We start from the raw sequence: 20,884 nt of genomic DNA, 5'->3' as shown, positions 1-20,884 counted from the left end.
TATTGTTCAGACATGTTTTTCATTTATTGAATGACCCTATCGTTACCAGATACGGGGATTTTCAGTCTGCTAATTCGAATGGTGCACCTTATTAGAAATGTGGGGATGAAGTAATCTCCTGATTGTCATTTGTTTGAGATTTTTCCCAGTTTTTGAAAGATAGGGCTCTGTTTGGCTGGTCCTGCGGGTAGGCCTGCGTCTTTTTGGGCGCTAACCTCCGGGTTGCCTTATATTTTATTTATATCCGATGGGATGTCTTTTATTTGTTTTGATTTCCTTCGGGAACCTTCTGGGATTGATACTCTTTGTTACTACTTCGGAAGTTGTTTTGGACATGTTAGTCCTATGTTAAAGATGTCTGTTTTCTGTTTTTTTCCCCGGTGAGGAAGAATTTATGCAGCTTGCCAGTTAGGACTCTAGGTGCAGGCTGGTCCTGTTGGGTTCGTTCGGTCTTGTGGCTGTTCAGACACGTGGCGCTGTTCTGCTCGGTTGGTTCAGTAGAAGCGCTGAGTGCTCAGGTTATCATTGTTTTTCCTGTTCAACTAAGCATATGAGAGGACCTGTGGGTCCGTGAGGCGGGAAGGATTGTTTCAGTCCTTATATATTATTTTTTAGGCCTCTGGATTTGTCCTTTTGGACTTGATCCAACAGCTTGTACAGGATAGCTGTCTAGCATGCGGAAGGTTTGCAGTTTGAAACCAGTTGCAGCTCTTGACACCTTGCAGGTGTACTTGTAAGCTGTTTATAGTGTATCTAGATGCAGCTCTTACTCTTTGATGTGTACTGTCTGTGTGACTTATAAGAGACCTTTGGGTCTTTTTCCATTGTCTCCGGGGGAGTGGATCTCCTTTTAGGGATCTGTGTTTCTGGGTGATGGTTGTTCCCTGCGGGTACTTTGTTTAGCTCTGGGTTTTCCGGAGCTGGGTAGGCTTAGTGCCTTTCTCTTCCTTGTATCCTCTGCTTGTGCGGAGGTAATAGGGAGACTAGTTCTGCTAGTAGGATTTTTTTGACCTCAAGGTATCCCTTGGATGTCCTGAGGCTCTGAGAAGCATCTTCATATGGCTTCTAGCCTTGCTCCTTGGAGCGTTGGACTTAAGCTAGGGGTAGTTCCTTCCTTTGGTCGGGGCTTTCGAGTTCTTCTTGCTATCTGGATTCTATGGATATGCATCCATACCCTTGTGTTTGACTTTTTGGCCAGTTGGGGTGTTTAGTTCTAGGGTAAGGTTTGCCTGAACTATTAGGTGCCCGGACCTGTTTTTCTCCCTGAGATTTCCAGTTGCTGAAGCTTCGCTTGGCCTTTTTCCTGACCCAATCTTGGGTGGTTTTGGAATCTTGGATTTCAGGGCTGGTCGGGGTGTTCCACGGTAGTGGGAACTTGGGCTATGTTCTTGCTCCATCTACCTAACCTGGTCAGGGTTGGCCAGGTTGTCGGAGTATTTTTTACTCTTTGCCACAGAGTAGCCCATGTCATCTGGTGGTTAGCCATGTGGCTTGAGCCTCAAGGGTGGTTGGTTCATACCCAGCTGCTGGCTTTGGATGTCCAATTTCTGGTGTGCCTTAGGGTTGCACCCCCTGGTCAGCTTGCCAGTGTTCCCGTGGATTCCCTGCTCTGCAGGCAAATGGGTTGGCTGTGCCTCTGCTTGACAAGCTACTTGTAGGGGGGTCCTTTTCTAGGACATCTGTGTTGGGAATTTTTTCCCATTAGCCAGTGATTTTGGGCCTTGAGGACAGTTGTTGCCGTTCCGGCATCATCCCTTTTCTTTAGGGGATATTCTCCTCCTTATGGAGATAGAGTCCTTGCTTGGGGCTTCTCCTGGATGGGAGGCGGAAAGGTGGGTGTTCCCCCTGGTGTCTTGCAGGCTCCAAGGAGACTTGTGGGGCTGTTATTTGATAGATCCTTAGGTCTATGGCCTTGTTGTCTGGTTACAGAGTCGGGTTGTACTTGTACTTTGTGGGGATGGCTGTGCTATCCTTATGCTCGTTCCTGTACCTGATTTTGGGATTCTTTTGTTCCCCTGTCTTGGATCCCTGAGGCTGGGTTGGTCCAGCTGGGTGTGGGTCTGCAGGTCAGGATGGCTGAGCAGTCTAAGGCACTGCGTTCAAGTCGCAGTTTCCTCTGGATGTGTGAGCTTTGCTGAGTCTATCCTGTTAGCTTAGTCTGCTAGGGTATATATTTTCCTTTCAACTTGCTCCATTGATTATAGAGAGTGTTTTAACTCTTCCTTCGGATTCTGAGGGTATACTCTCCTTCTTCGGGTGCCTCGATTGAGGTTTTGTGTTCCCTTTTTTAGGGACCTGTGTGTAGGTCCGGTGACTTAGGTTGCCTGGAGCGTGCCCCCTGTCTGGGGTTTGCTTTTGCGGTCTGTTTCTTGCTTGACTGCTTCTTCTTCTTCGCAAGTACCCTCTGTGTTGTCCTGTTATGGTCTCTGTGTTCTCAAACTTGGGATTTTTCTCCTGGATGTATTACACACTTTTTCTTGGTTGAATACTTTGGTATTCTAGGGTTAGAGACTGGGAGGACTTTGCCTCTTCAGTTGCATTCTGTGCTTGCAGGATGTTGGAGAGACGTCTGTTCTGTCTCTGTGCCCGGTCTTATCCCGGGTTTCGCTTGGTATAGGCATGGCCTCCTCTCCCTGTTTGGGCCCCTCTGGGTCTCTGTGAGCTGGGCTCACTCGTGGAGGTGTTCTTTTTTGTATTAGGGGACCTTTCGGTTTCCTTGGTTCTCCTTTGCCTTGTTCCCTTGAGGGTTTCGGCTGATGTCTTCTTCATTTGTGGAGATGAGCGGTGGGGGACCGTTTGTTGGGCGACGGTGTCTCCTGGAGGACTAGTGTCTCAGTCAAGTCCGTTTGCGGTCTCTAGTTTGGCTTCTGGACTAACTGTGAGTCAGTGTCATTGGGGCTTTTCCTCTTAAAATTTTCTCGGCTTTGGACGAAGCAGGGTTTTTTATTGGGTTGAGGTTCAGGCCTCGTGTCCTCACTATGGGCCGCCTATTGTACCCTTCCGTCTTGGCATTCAGTGTCCTCTATAGCTTGGGTATTGTTTTCCCAAAAGTAATGAATGCAGCTGTCCATTTAAGAAGAAAAAAGATAAATGATGCTTACCTGATAATTTCCTTTTCTTCTGATGGAAAGAGTCCACAGCTCCCCACCCGTAATTTTATGTGGGGTGTCCTTAAATTCTTCTGGCATCTTTCACCCTGATATTTCTTCTACTGTTCCTTGTTCCTCGACAGAATGACTGGGGGATGAGGGTAGTGGGAGGAGTATTTAACTCGTTGGCTGGGTTGTCTTTGCCTCCTCCTGGTTCTTATTTCCCAAAAGTAATGAATGCAGCTGTTTACTCTTTCCATCAGAAGAAAAGAAAATTATCAGGTAAGCATAATTTATGTTTTTTGGGTGTATGTGATTCAATAAGAACAATGTTAGCAAGACATAGTGAACTCCAAAACCAAAGCCATATTATATCTGCTACTCCTCTTATCCTAGTAAACATATACAGTGCGTTGTAGGTAATCACATAAATTATAGCGTAACCATAATTATTACAAGTGGGTGCACCTATGTATAATAACTGTAAGGTGGAAGGGCTATGAGTGTTATAAGGTCATAAGCATAATATTGTCCTATTGTCTCACATTCAGCATCATATTGTATATGGTATTTAAACAAACTAATATATGAAAGGAAGATAAAACCACCATACTGCAAGTATTATAAAACTGGACTATCAATCCAGCATATATTTACAACTCTAGTGTAGGAGCTAAATTGTAGAGCAGGTGTAGGTGGGTTGGTCTCACTAGTGAATATATATACATATTAAACCTGTAGATGTACCCTAAACATAAAGCTCAGGTTTATTACCGTCATTAAAGCTAGTGAGTTTGTTAGGGTACTTAATCTCAGCTATGGCATGCAAAGAGCTGCTTCGTTGGGACACGCTAAAGAGTCTAGTCCCTAAATATAAACAGAATTCTGTCTTTTGCACATCTTTGCAGGCAAAACCTTACATTAGGGGTACATTTTGAATCATTACACATCAGTTATATAAATGACCACAGACTATTAAGATAACCATAACGTATTAAGGTAAAATACTTCTATATAAAAGACACAAAACTATTGGAAGGTACTTTCCAATTTAACAATAACCTGAACATCATGCTTGTACAAGACGTTACACAACATACAACATTAAGAAAACCTTAGGGACATCCTGCAGGGATACATAAAACAAAAGCTACTAGCTTTAGTCAAATACAGAGTTCCTGTTCGAACTAGCCAAACCTCATGTATTGTAGGAGGTTCAACTCGAGTAACTAGCTTAGCATGTGAACTGTTTATGCAACATATTTATATATATATATATATATATATATATATATATATATATATATATATATATATATGTATATATATATAAAATTTAGCATACTCCCTGAGCTGACCAACAAGATTGATCAAAGACTAGGTATTAACTCTGGTCTGTATAACATCCTGAGTAATTAAATAAAAAAAGTATATTCCTTAATAGGTAGTAAAAAACATTGTCATATGTCTGGTATCAGATTAGTAGGTAGTGTAATAGACCTAGCACTACTGAGGAGTGATTTACAGTTTAACTTTGATCTGGGCAGCGTGTTTGAGAAAAAAAAAACCCCATTGCAAAACATCATTTTAAATAAACCTTATGAACATCCTGTAAAGCTAGGTGAAATCAATATACTTTAAATAGTATTTCTGGTGCTTTCTTTAAATGTAATATTCAAATTATGCAATATTCAAATAAGAAACATTCAAATTAATATATATGTATCTATTATATATCAATTTACTTTCGCCTAGATTTAGAGTTCTGCGGCCAAAGGGGTGCGTTAGCTACGCATGCTTTTTTTCCCCCGCACCTTTTAAATACCGCTGGTATTTAGAGTTCACAGAATGGCTGGGTTTTCAGTGCGTTAGGCTCCAAAAAGGGAGTGTAGAGCATAATTTAACGCCACTGCAACTCTAAATACCAGCTTTGCTTATGGACGCGGCCAGCTTCAAAAACGTGCTCGTGCACGATATCCCCATAGAAAACAATGGGGCAGTTTGAGCTGAAAAAAACCTAACACCTGCAAAAAAGCAGCGTTCAGCTCTTAACGCAGCCCCATTGTTTTCTATGGGGAAACACTTCCTACGTCTGCACCTAACACTCTAACATGTACCCCGAGTCTAAACACCCCTAACCTTACACTTATTAACCCCTAATCTGCCGCCCCCGCTATCGCTGACACCTGCATATTATTATTAACCCCTAATCTGCCGCTCCATAAACCGCCGCTACCTACATTATCCCTGTGTACCCCTAATCTGCTGCCCCTGACACCGCCGACCCCTATATTATATTTATTAACCCCTAATCTGCCCCCCACAACGTCGCCTCCGCCTGCCTACACTTATTAACCCCTAATCTGCCGAGCGGACCGCACCACTACTATAATAAAGTTATTAACCCCTAATCCGCCTCACTCCCGCCTCAATAACCCTATAATAAATAGTATTAACCCCTAATCTGCCCTCCCTAACATCGCCGACACCTAATTTCAATTATTAACCCCTAATCTGCTGACCGGATCTCACCGCTACTATAATAAATGTATTAACCCCTAAAGCTAAGTCTAACCCTAACACTAACACCCCCCTAAGTTAAATATAATTTTTATCTAACAAAATAAATTAACTCTTATTAAATAAATTATTCCTATTTAAAGCTAAATACTTACCTGTAAAATAAACCCTAATATAGCTACAATATAAATTATAATTATATTATAGCTATTTTAGGATTAATATTTATTTTACAGGCAACTTTGTATTTATTTTAACCAGGTACAATAGTTATTAAATAGTTAATAACTATTTAATAGCTAAAATAGTTAAAATAATTACAAAATTACCTGTAAAATAAATCCTAACCTAAGTTACAATTAAACCTAACACTACACTATCAATAAATTAATTACATAAAATACCTACAAATAAATACAATTAAATAAACTAACTAAAGTACAAAAAATAAAAAAGAACTAAGTTACAAAAAATAAAAAAATATTTACAAACATTAGAAAAATATTACAACAATTTTAAACTAATTACACCTACTCTAAGCCCCCTAATAAAATAACAAAGCCCCCAAAATAAAAAAAATGCCCTACCCTATTCTAAATTAAAAATGTTCAAAGCTCTTTTACCTTACCAGCCCTGAAAAGGGCCCTTTGCGGGGCATGCCCCAAAGAATTCAGCTCTTTTGCCTGTAAAAAAAACCATACAATACCCCCCCCCAACATTACAACCCACCACCCACATACCCCTAATCTAACCCAAACCCCCCCAAACCCCCTGTTCTGATCAGCCAATAGAATGCGAGCTCAATCTGATTGGCTGATCCAATCAGCCAATCGGATTGAACTTGAATCTGATTGGCTGATTCCATCAGCCAATCAGAATATTCCTACCTTAATTCCGATTGGCTGATAGAATCCTATCAGCCAATCGGAATTCGAGGGACGCCATCTTGGATGACGTCATTTAAAGGAACCGTCATTCGGCTAGTAGGCGTCGGTTGAAGAGGATGTTCCGCGTCGGCTTGGAAGAAGATGGCTCCGCTACGCTCCGGAAGAAAGAAGATTGAAAATGCGGCTTGATAGAAGACTTCATCCCGATGATGGACTTCCGACTTCAGCCCGATGATGGAGTTCTTCAGCCGCCGCTTGGATCCAGACTTCAGCCCGAGGATGGACGTCACTCTTCAGCCCCCCGCTTGGGCTTGGATCAAGACTTCGGACCCTCTTCTGGACAGATCGGGACCCGGTGAGGTGAAGACAAGGTAGGGAGATCTTCAGGGGCTTAGTGTTAGGTTTATTTAAGGGGGGTTTGGTTTAGATTAGGGGTATGTGGGTGGTGGGTTGTAATGTTGAGGGGGGGGTATTGTATGTTTTTTTTTACAGGCAAAAGAGCTGAATTCTTTGGGGCATGTCCTGCAAAGGGCCCTTTCCAGGGCTGGTAAGGTAAAAGAGCTTTGAATTTTTTTATTTTAGAATAGGGTAGGGCATTTTTTTATTTTGGGGGTCTTTGTTATTTTATTAGGGGGCTTAGAGTAGGTGTAATTAGTTTAAAATTGTTGTAATATTTTTCTAATGTTTGTAAATATTTTTTTATTTTTTGTAACTTAGTTCTTTTTTATTTTTTGTACTTTAGTTAGTTTATTTAATTGTATTTATTTGTAGGTATTTTATGTAATTAATTTATTGATAGTGTAGTGTTAGGTTTAATTGTAGATAATTGTATGTATTTTATTTAATTTATTTATTGATAGTGTAGTGTTAGGTTTAATTGTAACTAGGTTAGGATTTATTTTACAGGTAATTTTGTAATTATTTTAACTATTTTAGCTATTAAATAGTTATTAACTATTTAATAGCTATTGTACCTGGTTAAAATAAATACAAAGTTGCCTGTAAAATAAATATTAATCCTAAAATAGCTATAATATAATTATAATTTATATTGTAGCTATATTAGGGTTTATTTTACAGGTAAGTATTTAGCTTTAAATAGGAATAATTTATTTAATAAGAGTTAATTTATTTTGTTAGAATAAAATTATATTTAACTTAGGGGGGTGTTAGGGTTAGGGTTAGAATTAGCTTTAGGGGCTAAAAAATTTATTAGAGTAGCGCTGAGCTCCGATCGGCAGATTAGGGGTTAATACTTGAAGTTAGGTGTCGGCGATGTTAGGGAGGGCAGATTATTGGTTAATACTATTTATTATAGGGTTATTGAGGCGGGAGTGAGGCGGATTAGGGGTTAATAACTTTATTATAGTAGCGGTGCGGTCCGCTTGGCAGATTAGGGGTTAATTATTGTAGGTAGCTGGCGGCGACGCTGTGGGGGGCAGATTAGGGGTTAATAAATATAATATAGGGGTCGGCGGTGTTAGGGGCAGCAGATTAGGGGTACATAGGGATAACGTAGTTGGCGCCGGTGTACGGAGCGGCAGATTAGGGGTTCAAAAATTTAAATATAGTGGCGGCGATGTGGGGGGGCCTCGGTTTAGGGGTACATAGGTAGTTTATGGGTGTTAGTGTACTTTAGAGCACAGTAGTTAAGAGCTTTATAAACCGGCGTTAGCCCAGAAAGCTCTTAACTACTGACTTTTTTCTGCGGCTGGAGTTTTGTCGTTAGATTTCTAACGCTCACTTCAGCCACGACTCTAAATACCGGCGTTAGAAAGATCCCATTGAAAAGATAGGATACGCAATTGACGTAAGGGGATCTGCGGTATGGAAAACTTGCGGATGGAAAGTGAGTTTTAGACCCTTTCCTGACTGACTCCAAATACCGGCGGTAGCCCAAAACCAGCGTTAGGAGCCTCTAACGCTGGTTTTGACGGCTACCGCCCAACTCTAAATCTAGGCCTTAATTCCCTATGACGTCAACTATTGAACTTCTGAAGAGTATTTGTTAAATTGAATGTTACATTTGAAATTTAGAAAGTGGATATTCGATCTAATTATGAACATTCGAAAACAAAAGTAACATTCGAAAACCGGAAATAACATTCAATTACCGAATTCTGATGGATTTTCATTCTACCAAATGAATTACACTTTCAGCACATTTGCCCATCCCTAGCGCACATGTAGTGAGGCTTTTCCTGTAGGTCTGTGCTGTTCAGTTCATAATGACAATATACCTCAGGTCTCAAAAAGTGCTACATTTTGAGCAGTATTTTGGATTGAAACATTAGTAACATAATATATTTTATCCCTTACCTATTTTATATAGTCATTATAATATTTTATTCAAAAAAGAAATACGAAAGCAAATGTTTTTATTATGTAGCCCGTCAATGCACTCCAGAGTTTACGGTGCATATAAGTTTCTTTTTAAAACAAAATGTAACTTTTCCCTTTGATATTCCTTGTTAAGATGATGTTAAATCTGTTATAGCTCAGCAAGGAACATTTTACCATAACTGAAGTTCTAATACAGTCAGTGCGCATTTACAGCTTAACATTCTAAAGCGCCTCTTCATCCCCTTAATTTGCTCAAATGACTTCTTGTTATACTCAAGATTGTTTCAAGTCACTTCTAAGCTAGTCCAGATGCCTTCAGATAACATTGCTCTTTATATGGAAATGTAACTCTTATTGACATGTCCCTTAACTCCTTCTTTTCAGATGACTTTGCAAATTTACTGCATGCTGAAGCTCTGCTGGAACTGTGTCTAAAAGAAAATGCTGCCAAACTTAAAGGCTCCACTCCATTAATGGAAAAGAAAGAGCCAAAATTAAATCAAGCCAAGAAGTATCTAACTGATATTCTAAACAGAGGCAAACTACCAGTAAGTAAGCTATGTTAACAGATGTAAATCCTGTCTATTTTAACTTTACTACTGAATGATTAATACATGTATCTGCAGTTAAAGTGTGTCGTCCCTGATCCTGTTTCTTTGTGCATGGTTATTGTCTTCTAATCCTAAATTATTATTTCCAAAAATACATTAGTAAATCAGTAAAATCACATTTATTTGCCTGCATTGTAATAATTTACTATCAAAGACAAAAGAAGTTTTATAGGCAGGTTTAATATGAGCCATTGACACCAGTCTTGGACATTTAACACTTGGGTTTCTGTCCCCATTGACTAACTTTGTCCTTGGCAAGCAATTCTTAAAGGTACATAAACTGCCTTGCTTAAAGGGATATGAAATCCAAAAAAAATCCTTTATAATTCAGATAGCATAACATTTTAAACAACTTTCCAATTTACTTCTGTTATCTTATTTTTTGTTCTCTTGGTATCCTTTGTTGAAAATCATACCTAGGTAAGCACTTCTGGGAGCCAGCTGCTATTTGGTAGCTGTACATATGTGCCACTTGTCATTGGCTTATCTGATGTGTTCAGCTAGCTACCAGTAGTCAAATGCTGCTACGTCAGCAACGGATGCCAAGAGAATGACGCAAATATGATAATAGAAGTCAAATGTAGAGTTAAATTATATGTTCTATCTGAATTATGAAAGACATTATTGGAAATAGCTAAAAGGAATCCAAAGGTACCCCTATATAAAGTGGGTACCTCGCATTCAAACATCAGTGTGCTGTGGTGACCCCATGAAGAGGACGTCGGACGTAAGAGCAGAAGATAAGAAGATCAGAAGACGCATCAGATGGAAGAAGACCGGGTGGAAGAAGACAGCCCCAGCAGAGCGCCGCCATAGATGAAGATAGATGAAGACCACCACCACCACCATGGATGAAGAGGAGCACCGCCGCATCAGATTACGTAGGAGGATTTATTTAGAATATTTTTTTTTTGTGTTGGGCAAAAGACCTTGTTATACTTTAGGGCAAGGCCCTACCAAATGCCCTTCTATTGGCAATGTCCTACCTAATGCACTTTTTAGGGCAACCTTCTTTAGGATAGGATTTTTTCCTGTGTAATGCATATTAATTTAAAGGGACAGTCTATTAAAAATTAAACTTTCACGATTCAGATAAGGCATGCAATTATAAACAACTTTCCAATGTACTTTTATCATCAAATTGGCTTTGTTCTTTTAGTATTCTTTGTTGAAAGATAAAATTAGGTAGGCTCATATGCTAAATTTCTAAGCCCTTGAAGGCTGCTTCTTATCTCAGTGAATTTGGACAGTTTTTCACAGCTAGACAGCGCAAGTTCATGTGTGCCATATAGATAATATTGTGGTCACCCCGTGGATTTACCCAGTGGCTGACCTAATGAACAGAGGGCCTCCCCCCAGACTTCCCAAATTTGCATACATATATATACACACACTCACCGGCCACTTTATTAGGTACACCTGTTTAATTGCTTAGTAACACAAATTGCTAATCAGCCAATCACATGGCAGCAACTCAATGCACTTTGGCAGATGACTTGCTAAAGTTTAAACCGAGCATCAGAATGGGGAAGAAAGAGGATTGAAGTGACTTTAAACGTGGCATGGCTGTTGGTGCCAGAGAGGCTGGTCTGAGTATTTCAAAAACTGCTGATCTACTGGGATTTTCATGCACAACCATCTCTAGGTTTTACAGAAAATGGTCCGAAAAAGAGAAAATATCCAGTGAGCGGCAGTTGTGTGGACGAAAATGCCTTGTTGATGTCAGAGGAGAATGGGCAGACTGGTTTCAGATGATAGAAAGGCAACAGTAACTCAAATAACCACTCGTTACAACCAAGGTATGCAGAATACCATCACAACACGTCGAACCTTCAAGCAGATGGGCTACATCAGCAGAAGATCAAACCGGGTGCCACTCCTGTCAGCTAAGAACAGAATACAGGCTACAATTCGCACAGGCTCACCAAAATTGGACAATAGAAGATTTGAAAAACGTTGCCTTGTCTGTTGAGTTTCAAATTCAGCTGCGGCATTCAGATGGTAGGGTCAGAATTTATTGTAAACAACATGAAAGCATGGATCTATCCTGCCTTGTATCAACGGTTCAGGCTGGTGGTGGTGGTGTAATGGTGTGGGGGATATTTTCTTGGCACACTTTGGGTCCCTTAGTACCAATTGAGCATTGTTTAAACGCTACGGCCTACCTGATTATTGTTGCTGACCATGTCCATCCCTTTATGACTACAGTGTACCCATGTTCTGATGGCTTCTTCCAGCAGGATAATGCACCATGTAACAAAGTTTATATCATCCTAAACTGTTTTTTTTAACATGACAATGAGTTCACTGTACTCCAATGGCCTCCTCAGTCGCCAGATCTCAATCCAATAGAGCAACTTTGGGATGTGGCGAAACGGGAGATTTGCATCATGGATGTGCAGCCGACAAATCTGCAGCAACTGTGTGATACTATCATGTCAATATGGACCAAAATCTCTGAGGAATGTTTCCAACACCTTGTTGAAGGTGTACCTAATAAAGTGGCCGGTGAGTGTGTATATATATATATATATATGTATATATATATATATACAGTATATATATATATATATATATATATATATATATATATATATATATATATATATACAGGTAGCCCTTAGTTTACACCGGGGTTAGGTTCCAGAAGGAATGGTTGTAAATTGAAACCGTTGTAAATTGAAACCCAGTTTATAATGTAAGTCAATGGGAAGTGAGGGAGTTAGGTTCCAGGCCCCTCTCAAAATTGTCATAAGTAACACGTAATACATTATTTTTAAAGCTTTGAAATGAAGACTTTAAATGCTAAACAGCATTATAAACCTAATAAAATAATCACACAACACAGAATATATAATTAAACTAAGTAAAATGAACAAAAACATTTGCTAAACAGCATTATAAACCTAATAAAATAATCACACAACACAGACTTTACTTGCATTTTTCTGCAAACAGTTCTTTCTATGCATTCCAATCTGGACTGATTTATAGACAGGAAGATCTTGTTCCTTTGAAATCTGCTCGATAGCTCAGGTCTGGTTAAACTGATTAATTTCAGCTTGCTTGGCTTGCATATCTTTGCTGCAACACAAGCTGACAGCTCCACCTACTGGCTATTTTAATCAATGCACTGCTTCTCAATGCTTTTCAATAGTAGTCACATGACTGAAAAAAGGTTGTTATTCTGAAAGGGCGCAAATTGAACCGTTGTAAACCGAGGGCCACCTGTATATATATATATATATATATATTACCCAGTTAAAGTTACTGGCCATGTAATTTGTTCATTGCAAGTAAGACTTGTTTCTGATCCAGATCATTTAAAGATTTGACAGAAAGCTTGGAGTCAGTGCTCTTAAAATTCTATCAGTTTCTCTGCGGCTACACTTGTTGTCTCAGGGTCGGGGTGAGGGTTCCAGGGTTCTTGCCAAAGGCTGCTGCAAAAGGTGACAGCTCAGAGGTAACCAGCCATGTTTCGGTGTTCAGAAGAAAGGCAACAAAGTAGAAGACAGCTGCACTGGGTGGTGTGGGAGCTAGCTCACGGGCACAGAACAGAAAAATGAAAAGTAAATTAACTACTCGCTCACCTTTGCTGCCAGTTCCGTTACTTCCGCCCCAGCCGCCTGTAGTAATCCAGAAACGCTAGTCGTCAGATGCAGCTTCTGCCCACTGATTAGTTGAGCATTAACAGGAGACATTCGCCTCGCAACATCATTCTGACAACAGTGCACTGCGCTCAGCATTTGTGCGCCGATCCTTGGGCCTGATTGGAGGAGGGGGGTATTGTTGCTGCACTGCTTGATGGGCCCCCTCCGCACTTTGGCCCCATTGCCACTGCACGGGTTGTACCGCCGGTAGTTTTGACTCTGGATTTACCAATGAGTAAGCACCGTTGGCTAAAATGCAAGTTTGTCAAAAGAACTGAAATAAGGGGGAAGTCTGCAGAGGCTTAGATATAAGGTAATCACAGAGGTAAAAAGCATATTAATATAACCGTGCTGGTTATGCAAAACTGGGGAATGGGTAATAAAGGGATTATATATCTTTTTAAACATTCTTGAGTAGACTGTCCCTTTAAGTATTGTATAGATTTTAAACATGTTTTTTCGGTGTTCAAACAAAACATGTTTAAACTTTATACAATACCTAAAAATTATGCATTATACAGGAAAATGCATATCATTTAAACATTGTATATACATGTATCGACATAGCTCCTATAGTTATAATAGGGAGTTGTTGTTTTTTGTCTTTATTAGTCAGGTATAGCGAAGACATAGTGTAGATGTTGGCGTTCTGTGGGAGTTAGCTGGGCATTCCGGGGGAGTAACCTGCATCTTGATTGGGATACATTGCCAGTATTGCGATATATTCCAATCTCTAGATGGGAAGTACAGATTACTTATAGGGTTTCAGTCATTTTTAGCTCACCACCTTTTCAGTGCAAGGCTTTCCAGTGTGAGGCAGGTAGTGTAGTGACAGGTTACACCGGCATTATATAAAGTGTTCCTACACAGAAACCATTTTTTGTTTATGTGAGTGCACTGTCTATGCTCTGTAGGAACACTTAAAATATGCCCCGCCTACTGAAAGTGCCGACAAGTGGTGATGTCGGTTGATGTTTGCAGAAGCCGCAAATTCTATTGTTTCCAATGAGAGACACATTGCAAGTTTCCGGCACTTTACGGGTCCGCCCTTTTATTTATATATATATATATATATATATATATATATATATATATATATATATATATATATATATATCAACAGACCAACCGACTGCAAGCCTGGCGACGTCAGGCAGTTTCTTGTCGGTCTGTTGATGTTTTAAATATCGAGGCCTAAAAGTCCTCTTCTTTTTGGCTCGTATTTAATATTTATGAGCCTGATATTATTAGACTAAAAATATAAAAAGAGTAGTTTTTTGTTTTAAACTTCTATGTTTCCTTGACAAGCAAGTGAAGTCACCATATGGTATTTCAGCCTTCACCAGGAAGAACTGTCAGAAGTCTAAAAAAACTATCGGATTGTATCAAAATTGTCCCGTTCTAATCCACTTGCAAAAACTTTGAATTCAGCTTGGGGGTTTTCTTCTATGAAATTTAGATATATATCAATCTATTAAAAGCACAATCATTTTAATGACTTCTCCAAATTATAAATAAGCTATAAACATGAAATCTCTTTTTCTTATATTTGGGTTGGACAAGCACCCAAAAACTAATTGATTTAGGGCTAGATTACAAGTGTAGCGCTATTGATAGCACTAGGAGCGTAAACGTGGTCGCGGTGCTCTTTACGCCCAAATCCATATTACACGTGGATTGCTATAAAAATTACTGCAAATTAGTTTGCGCCAACTTGCTGTAATTTACGCTCCCCATATTTTCTGTGGGGAGCGTAAAGCGCTAAGTAGCGCTTGTATTACAAGTTGAATGTAAATGTGATCATGCAAGCGCAATCATACAAAAAAAAATTACATTACGAAAAAATAAAAACCTCTAACATTATAAAAATAAAAACCCCTAACATTACAAAAAAATTAAAAAACCCTAATATTACAAAAAAAAAAAACCCTAACATTACAATAAATAAAAACACACTAACATTACAGAAAGTAAAAAACTCTAAAATTACAAAAAATAAGGAATAAAAAAGTAATTACCGAAAACAATGACATCATTAATCCTATTATAGTTCCCCTAAAAAAAAAAGAGAAAAACTATTCTAAAAATAAACTACCAATAGCCCTTTTACAGGTGCTTTTTTTATTTTTTTTATGGTAGAATTTATTTTGTAAATTTTGGGTATTATATTTTCGGTTAAGTTAGGGGGTGTTAGGTTAGGGTGTTTAGATAATAGTTTATGACTTTGCGATGTGGGAGGATGGCGGTTTAGGGGTTTATAGTTTATTTAGTTGCTTTGCGATGTGGAGGGATGGCTGTTTATGAGTTAATAGTGTAATGGGAAGTTTGTGGTGGGCTATGTGACGGTTTAGGGGTTATTACAATAGGGGCTTATAGTGATTTGGGTTAGCATGCGAGTAGGGTGCTTTTTTTACTTTTTTGATTATTGTGCAAGCAGTAACCTTTTTCACAAGTCGGGTTAGAGTTAGAGCAAAAACTTTTAATTTTGAACTTGTAATATCAGCGCAACCAGGCTCACGCAAAGGCCTCTATTTATCAAGGTCTGGCAGACCTGATCCGACAGTGTGGATCAGGTCTGCCAGACCTCGCTGAATACGGCGAGCAAAACGCTTGCCGTATTCAGCATTGCACCAGCAGCTCACAAGAGCTGCTGGTGCAACGCCGTCCCCTGCAGACTCGCGGCCAATGGGCCGCCAGCAGGGGGTGTCAGTCAACCGGATCGTACTCGATCGGGTTGATTTCCGGCGATGTCTGTCCGCCTGCTCAGAGCAGGCGGACAGGTTATGGAGCCAGTAGTAGTAAAAAAGAGGTGAATGTTCCAAATCCCTTAGCAAAACTTCGTGAGGCTGACACTCAGGTTGATTAAAAGAAATAATCTTTATTAGAATAGTCCATAGGTATACAGCTAGACACATAGGGTAAAAACAAAGGGAAACAAAGTTTGACCGGTTTCGGTAAACAGACCGTAGTCATAAACTTAAAATCTTGCAACATGTGCATACTATTTAAAACAAATAGCCTCCTCTCATTGGAGGAGCTCAACACACCCATGTTTAACCCTTTAATTACCTGGCTGAAGTAATATACAAGTGTACTAATACCTTAATCTGATAGTTATTATAGTTGCATTCACATATGTACAAGTGAAACCAATCAAAAAAATAAAACAAAACATAAACATAATGAAAAAACAGAAGTATACTTATAAATATAATCAAAACCATGTTCATAGACCCACCATATCAAAAGTTGTCTCATAAGAAGTATGTTATAACAAAGGATATAATGGTGATTACTAAACAGATTAGCTGTGACATGATAACCAACTACCAATAATATAGGGGGGTACACATATGTGCAGCAGCAATATACTGCATACATTGTTCAAAGGCTATACACTAATAGATTTAGGAAAATTATGGAAAATTTAGTATATGCGTACAGCAGTATGCTGCAAGCATAATTCTATACTTATGTAATCTATATTATATAGCATGTATCATATATTTATAAATAGTATACTGCATACATTGTTCAAAAGGCTATACACTAATAGATTTAGGAAAATTTGGGAAAATTTAGTATATGCGTACCGCAGTATGCTACAAGCATAATTCTATACTTATGTAATCTATATTATATAGCATGTATCATATATTTATAAATAGTATAAGCCACATAAGGCGCTAACAACATAATAAAAAGGAGAAAGCGCTGGGCAGATATCTATATATACGAAAAAAAGAAAGATTATAAGTACATAATACATATGAGTAGTGGAAAATCAGATTTGTTGAGACCCCTAGGCCAATCAGCTCAATACTAATATGTGATACACTACCAGAAAACTGTACCTGTGAAACAAATATAAGCTTAGCAATTAAATTTAATAATGACTGAGCATACTGCAGTACTTCCAACCACAATAGTTGATTATTAGGGGTAAATAGACAATATATCAGCTACATAGTACTGCCTCTATGCATAAAGATAATAGAGTGATATAACAACAGTAAGTAGTATCAAGTGACACAGATTAGAGTGTGTATCGATAATGTAGAAAATAAACAGCAGTAGATTCCTATCATACTACAGTAAACCTATACTATTTCAGCGGTGCCAATAGTTGATGATGTCAAACTCCGAGTTGAACCCGACAGGTAGCAGGCTACCAAGTTTATGGATCCAGTATATTTCTTGTCTTGATAATATCTGGAATTTATCACCTCCACGAGGGGGTCTCATAACTTGTTCAATAGCCTGCCACCTGAAGGATCCAACATTGCCCCTTTGAACTTCCAAGAAATGCCTTGAGAGGGCTGAAACGGCTCTATCATGACTGATATGCGCAAGATGTTCTTTGATCCGAGTGCCCACCTCCCTTGTGGTTCTACCAACATATTGCCGGCAGCACAAGGTACACTCGACCAAATAGACTACAAATTTACTTGAACACTTTACACATCCTCTAGTCTCAAACACCTCCGACGAAGTAGCAGAGATGAAAGTAGTGGAAACGTGTATGTGATCACAAGATTTGCAAGTTCTTTTGCCGCACCTAAAGGTGCCTTTAAAATGCAGCCAAGAGCTCTGTGGTTTGTTTGTTTTCAGCATACTGGGAGATAAAATGTTTCCCAGTGTCAAATTCCGCTTGTAAACAAATTGACAGCCATCTTTAATGGAACTACTCAGTTTGGAGTCTCCCCTTAAATGGGAAGATTCCTCCTGATTATGTCACAAACCTTGTAGTACTGATTGGAGTATGATGTAATGAATAATGGCTTCTGTTTATTCTTGTGTTCACCTGATATATTATTTTCTCTGTCCCTCTTTGGAACAAGTAGTTGTTCTCTCTCCACTGACTGCACTTCTTTCCTGGCTCTATTGATCACCCTTCTAGGGTAATCCCTGGCCAATAAACGATTTGTCAAAAGTTTGCTCTCTTTTTGATAATCCTTGTCTAAGGAGCAGTTGCGTTTCACGCGTAAAAACTGACCTTTAACAATTCCCTTAAAAACATGCCCAGGGTGATTACTCTGGGCATGTAGAAGACAATTGCCAGATATAGGTTTCCTGTACAAAGTTGAATTAATCCTACCCCCCAAATGATCTGAGGTGAGGCTAACATCCAAGTAATGAATGGTAGACTTGTTCCATTCAAATGCGAATTGTAAACCCACTTGGTTGGTATTTAAATAGTTAACAAACTCTTGGGCTTCTGGTAACCCTGATGACCAAACAATCAGCAGGTCATCTATAAACCTCATGTACCTGACCAATTTGGAAGAAAAGATGTTGCTATCTCCATAGACGTGGAACCGCTCCCACCACCCCATAAAGAGGTTGGCGTTGGAGGGGGCAAATTTAACCCCCATCGCGGTTCCACGCCTCTGGAGATAGCATACATCCGAAAATTTGAAAAAAATGTGTTTAAGCAAAAAGTCTATTGCTCTTAGAACATAGCTTTTATGCTCATCCGAATACCCTGTGTATCTGTCCAGAAAGAATTTTATGGCCTCAATACCAAATTCGTGGGGTATTGAGGAATACAGGGAGACCACATCAATGGTCATCCAACTGTATTCCTCTTTCCACACAATTCCTTCCAGCTTAGATAGGGTATGTGTGGTGTCTCTTAAGTAACTGGGCAAGTTGTGTACCAACGGCTGCAGAAACTGATCAACCCACTTGGATAGTGGCTCCAACAGTGAGCCTATTCCTGCCACTATAGGTCTACCTTTAATCTCCGTAAGGCTTTTGTGGACCTTCGGGAGATGGTGGAAGATGGGCATTACCGGATTATCAACCAAAAGGCAATCGTATATTTTCCTGTCAATAATGCCCATCTCCAGACCATCATCCAGAAGGTCCTTAAGTAATGCCTGATATTGTGTGGTTGGATCTCTCCTTAAGGCAGTATAGGCTTTAGGATCCTGTAATTGCCTAAGTGCCTCACACACATACATCTCTTGGTCTAAGACAACCACGCTTCCTCCCTTGTCGGATTGTCTAATAATGATGGAATTATTATTCTGTAAGCTAGTTATAGCTTCTCTTTCTTTTCTCGTTAAATTGGAATAACTGGTAACTTGTTGTTTAGATAGTGCAGTTAGATCCTCAACTACCCTTTTGTGGAAGACCTCTAGGCCTTTGCCCCTGGCCTGTATAGGATAAAATTGGATCTAGATTTCATTCTACAGGATAATTTATCCACATGAAATTGATCACTGTTCTCATAAGAGAGGTCTTCCAAATTGCTTAATGAACATATATCTGTGAAGGCAAGATCGTCAAAATTGGCACTGGTCTCTGTACGTGTAGTACTCTGAGGGACAATATCACCCTGAAAGTATTTCCTTAGAGTTAGGTTATGGAACCATCAGTCTTTGTGACCGCTGTTTCATAACTGCTGTTTCTGGCGAGCCTGCAGCTTGATAGATAGGCCCCAAAGGGTTTACCGCTAGCGCAATAAATATTCTAGCACAAGCAGTAGTTACCGCTCCACATGTAATCTAGCCCTTAGTTTTGATAATGACTGCCTTATGTGTTTGAATGCATGTTTTTAACATAACCAACAAAAGCAACAGTTCAGGGATGTATGCTTAGTAGCCAGCCCATTTCTGGAGCACTATATGGGAGCAGTTTTGCATCAGTGTGATCCATGTGCAAGAGCACTAGATGGCAGCACTATTTCCTGCCATGTAGTATCCAGATGCATACCTAGGTATCTCTACAACACAGAATATCATGGGAACTAAACAAATTTGATAATAAAAGTAATTTGGAAACTTTTTTCTGTCTGATTCACAAAATAACATTTTTGGGTTTCAAACCCCTTTAACATTTTTAAATATTTGTTGTGTAATTTTATGAGTACATTTTATAAAATGATTCTGATTACCATTATTTAGTTACATTATTTATAGTTGTGATTGCAGTTATATTACATTTTCACATGTGTGTGCCATGTAAGGGCTTAAACAGATAGAAAACCCAATCATTTTCCAGCTTCCAATTTACTTCTGTTATCAAACTAGCTTTGCTCCAATGTTATTCTGTGTTGAAGAGATACCTAGGTAGGCATCTGGAACACTACATGGCAGGAAATAGTGCTGCCATCTAGTGCTCTTGCAAATGGTTAACATTCTTACAAATCTGTTGCCATATAGTGCTGCAATTCATGCATGCTCCTGAGCTTACATCCCTGCTTTTTAACAAAAGATTCCAAGAAAACAAAGACAATTTGATAATAGAAGTAAACTAGAAAGTTGTTCAAGATGACATGATGTATCGGAATCAAACAGAATCAGATAGAATCTGAATTTAAATTTTTTTTTAAAAAATATGTCCGTTGAAGTCAATAATAAGCTATCAATAAACACATTTATGTTACATTATGCAATTAATCTGTGCATTGGATAGCAGAACTTGTAATAATATTACAAAGTATTTCACTGGCTTCACCCGGCAACACACACACACACACACACACATACATATACACATACACACACACACACATACATACATATACACACACACACATACATATACACATACACACACACACACATACATACATATACACACACACACACATACATATACACATACACACACACACACATACATACATATACACACACACATACACATACACACACACACACATACATATACACATACACACACACACACATACATACATATACACACACACATACATATACACAAGGCTCAAAAATTCCACTCGCCAACTCGCATTTGGCGAGTGAAATTTATGC

The 20,884-nt window shown here is 39.1% G+C and overlaps 1 protein-coding gene across 1 annotated transcript in view; it reads left to right on the top strand.

Annotated features, from left to right (window-relative positions):
• Window positions 1–20,884, top strand: part of TTC7A (tetratricopeptide repeat domain 7A) — a 1,159,252-nt gene that overhangs the window by 95,501 nt on the left and 1,042,867 nt on the right. Inside the window, exon 2 of the mRNA XM_053712237.1 lies at window positions 9,224–9,387. Coding sequence (XP_053568212.1) covers window positions 9,224–9,387 — 164 coding nt within the window. The remainder of the gene's footprint in view (window positions 1–9,223; window positions 9,388–20,884) is intronic.

Source organism: Bombina bombina, chromosome 4 (assembly GCF_027579735.1).
Source record: "Bombina bombina isolate aBomBom1 chromosome 4, aBomBom1.pri, whole genome shotgun sequence".
Classification (NCBI taxonomy): Eukaryota; Metazoa; Chordata; class Amphibia; order Anura; family Bombinatoridae; genus Bombina; species Bombina bombina.
Note: the sequence above shows the minus strand (reverse complement) of the source record. Positions and strands in the feature narration are given on the sequence as shown.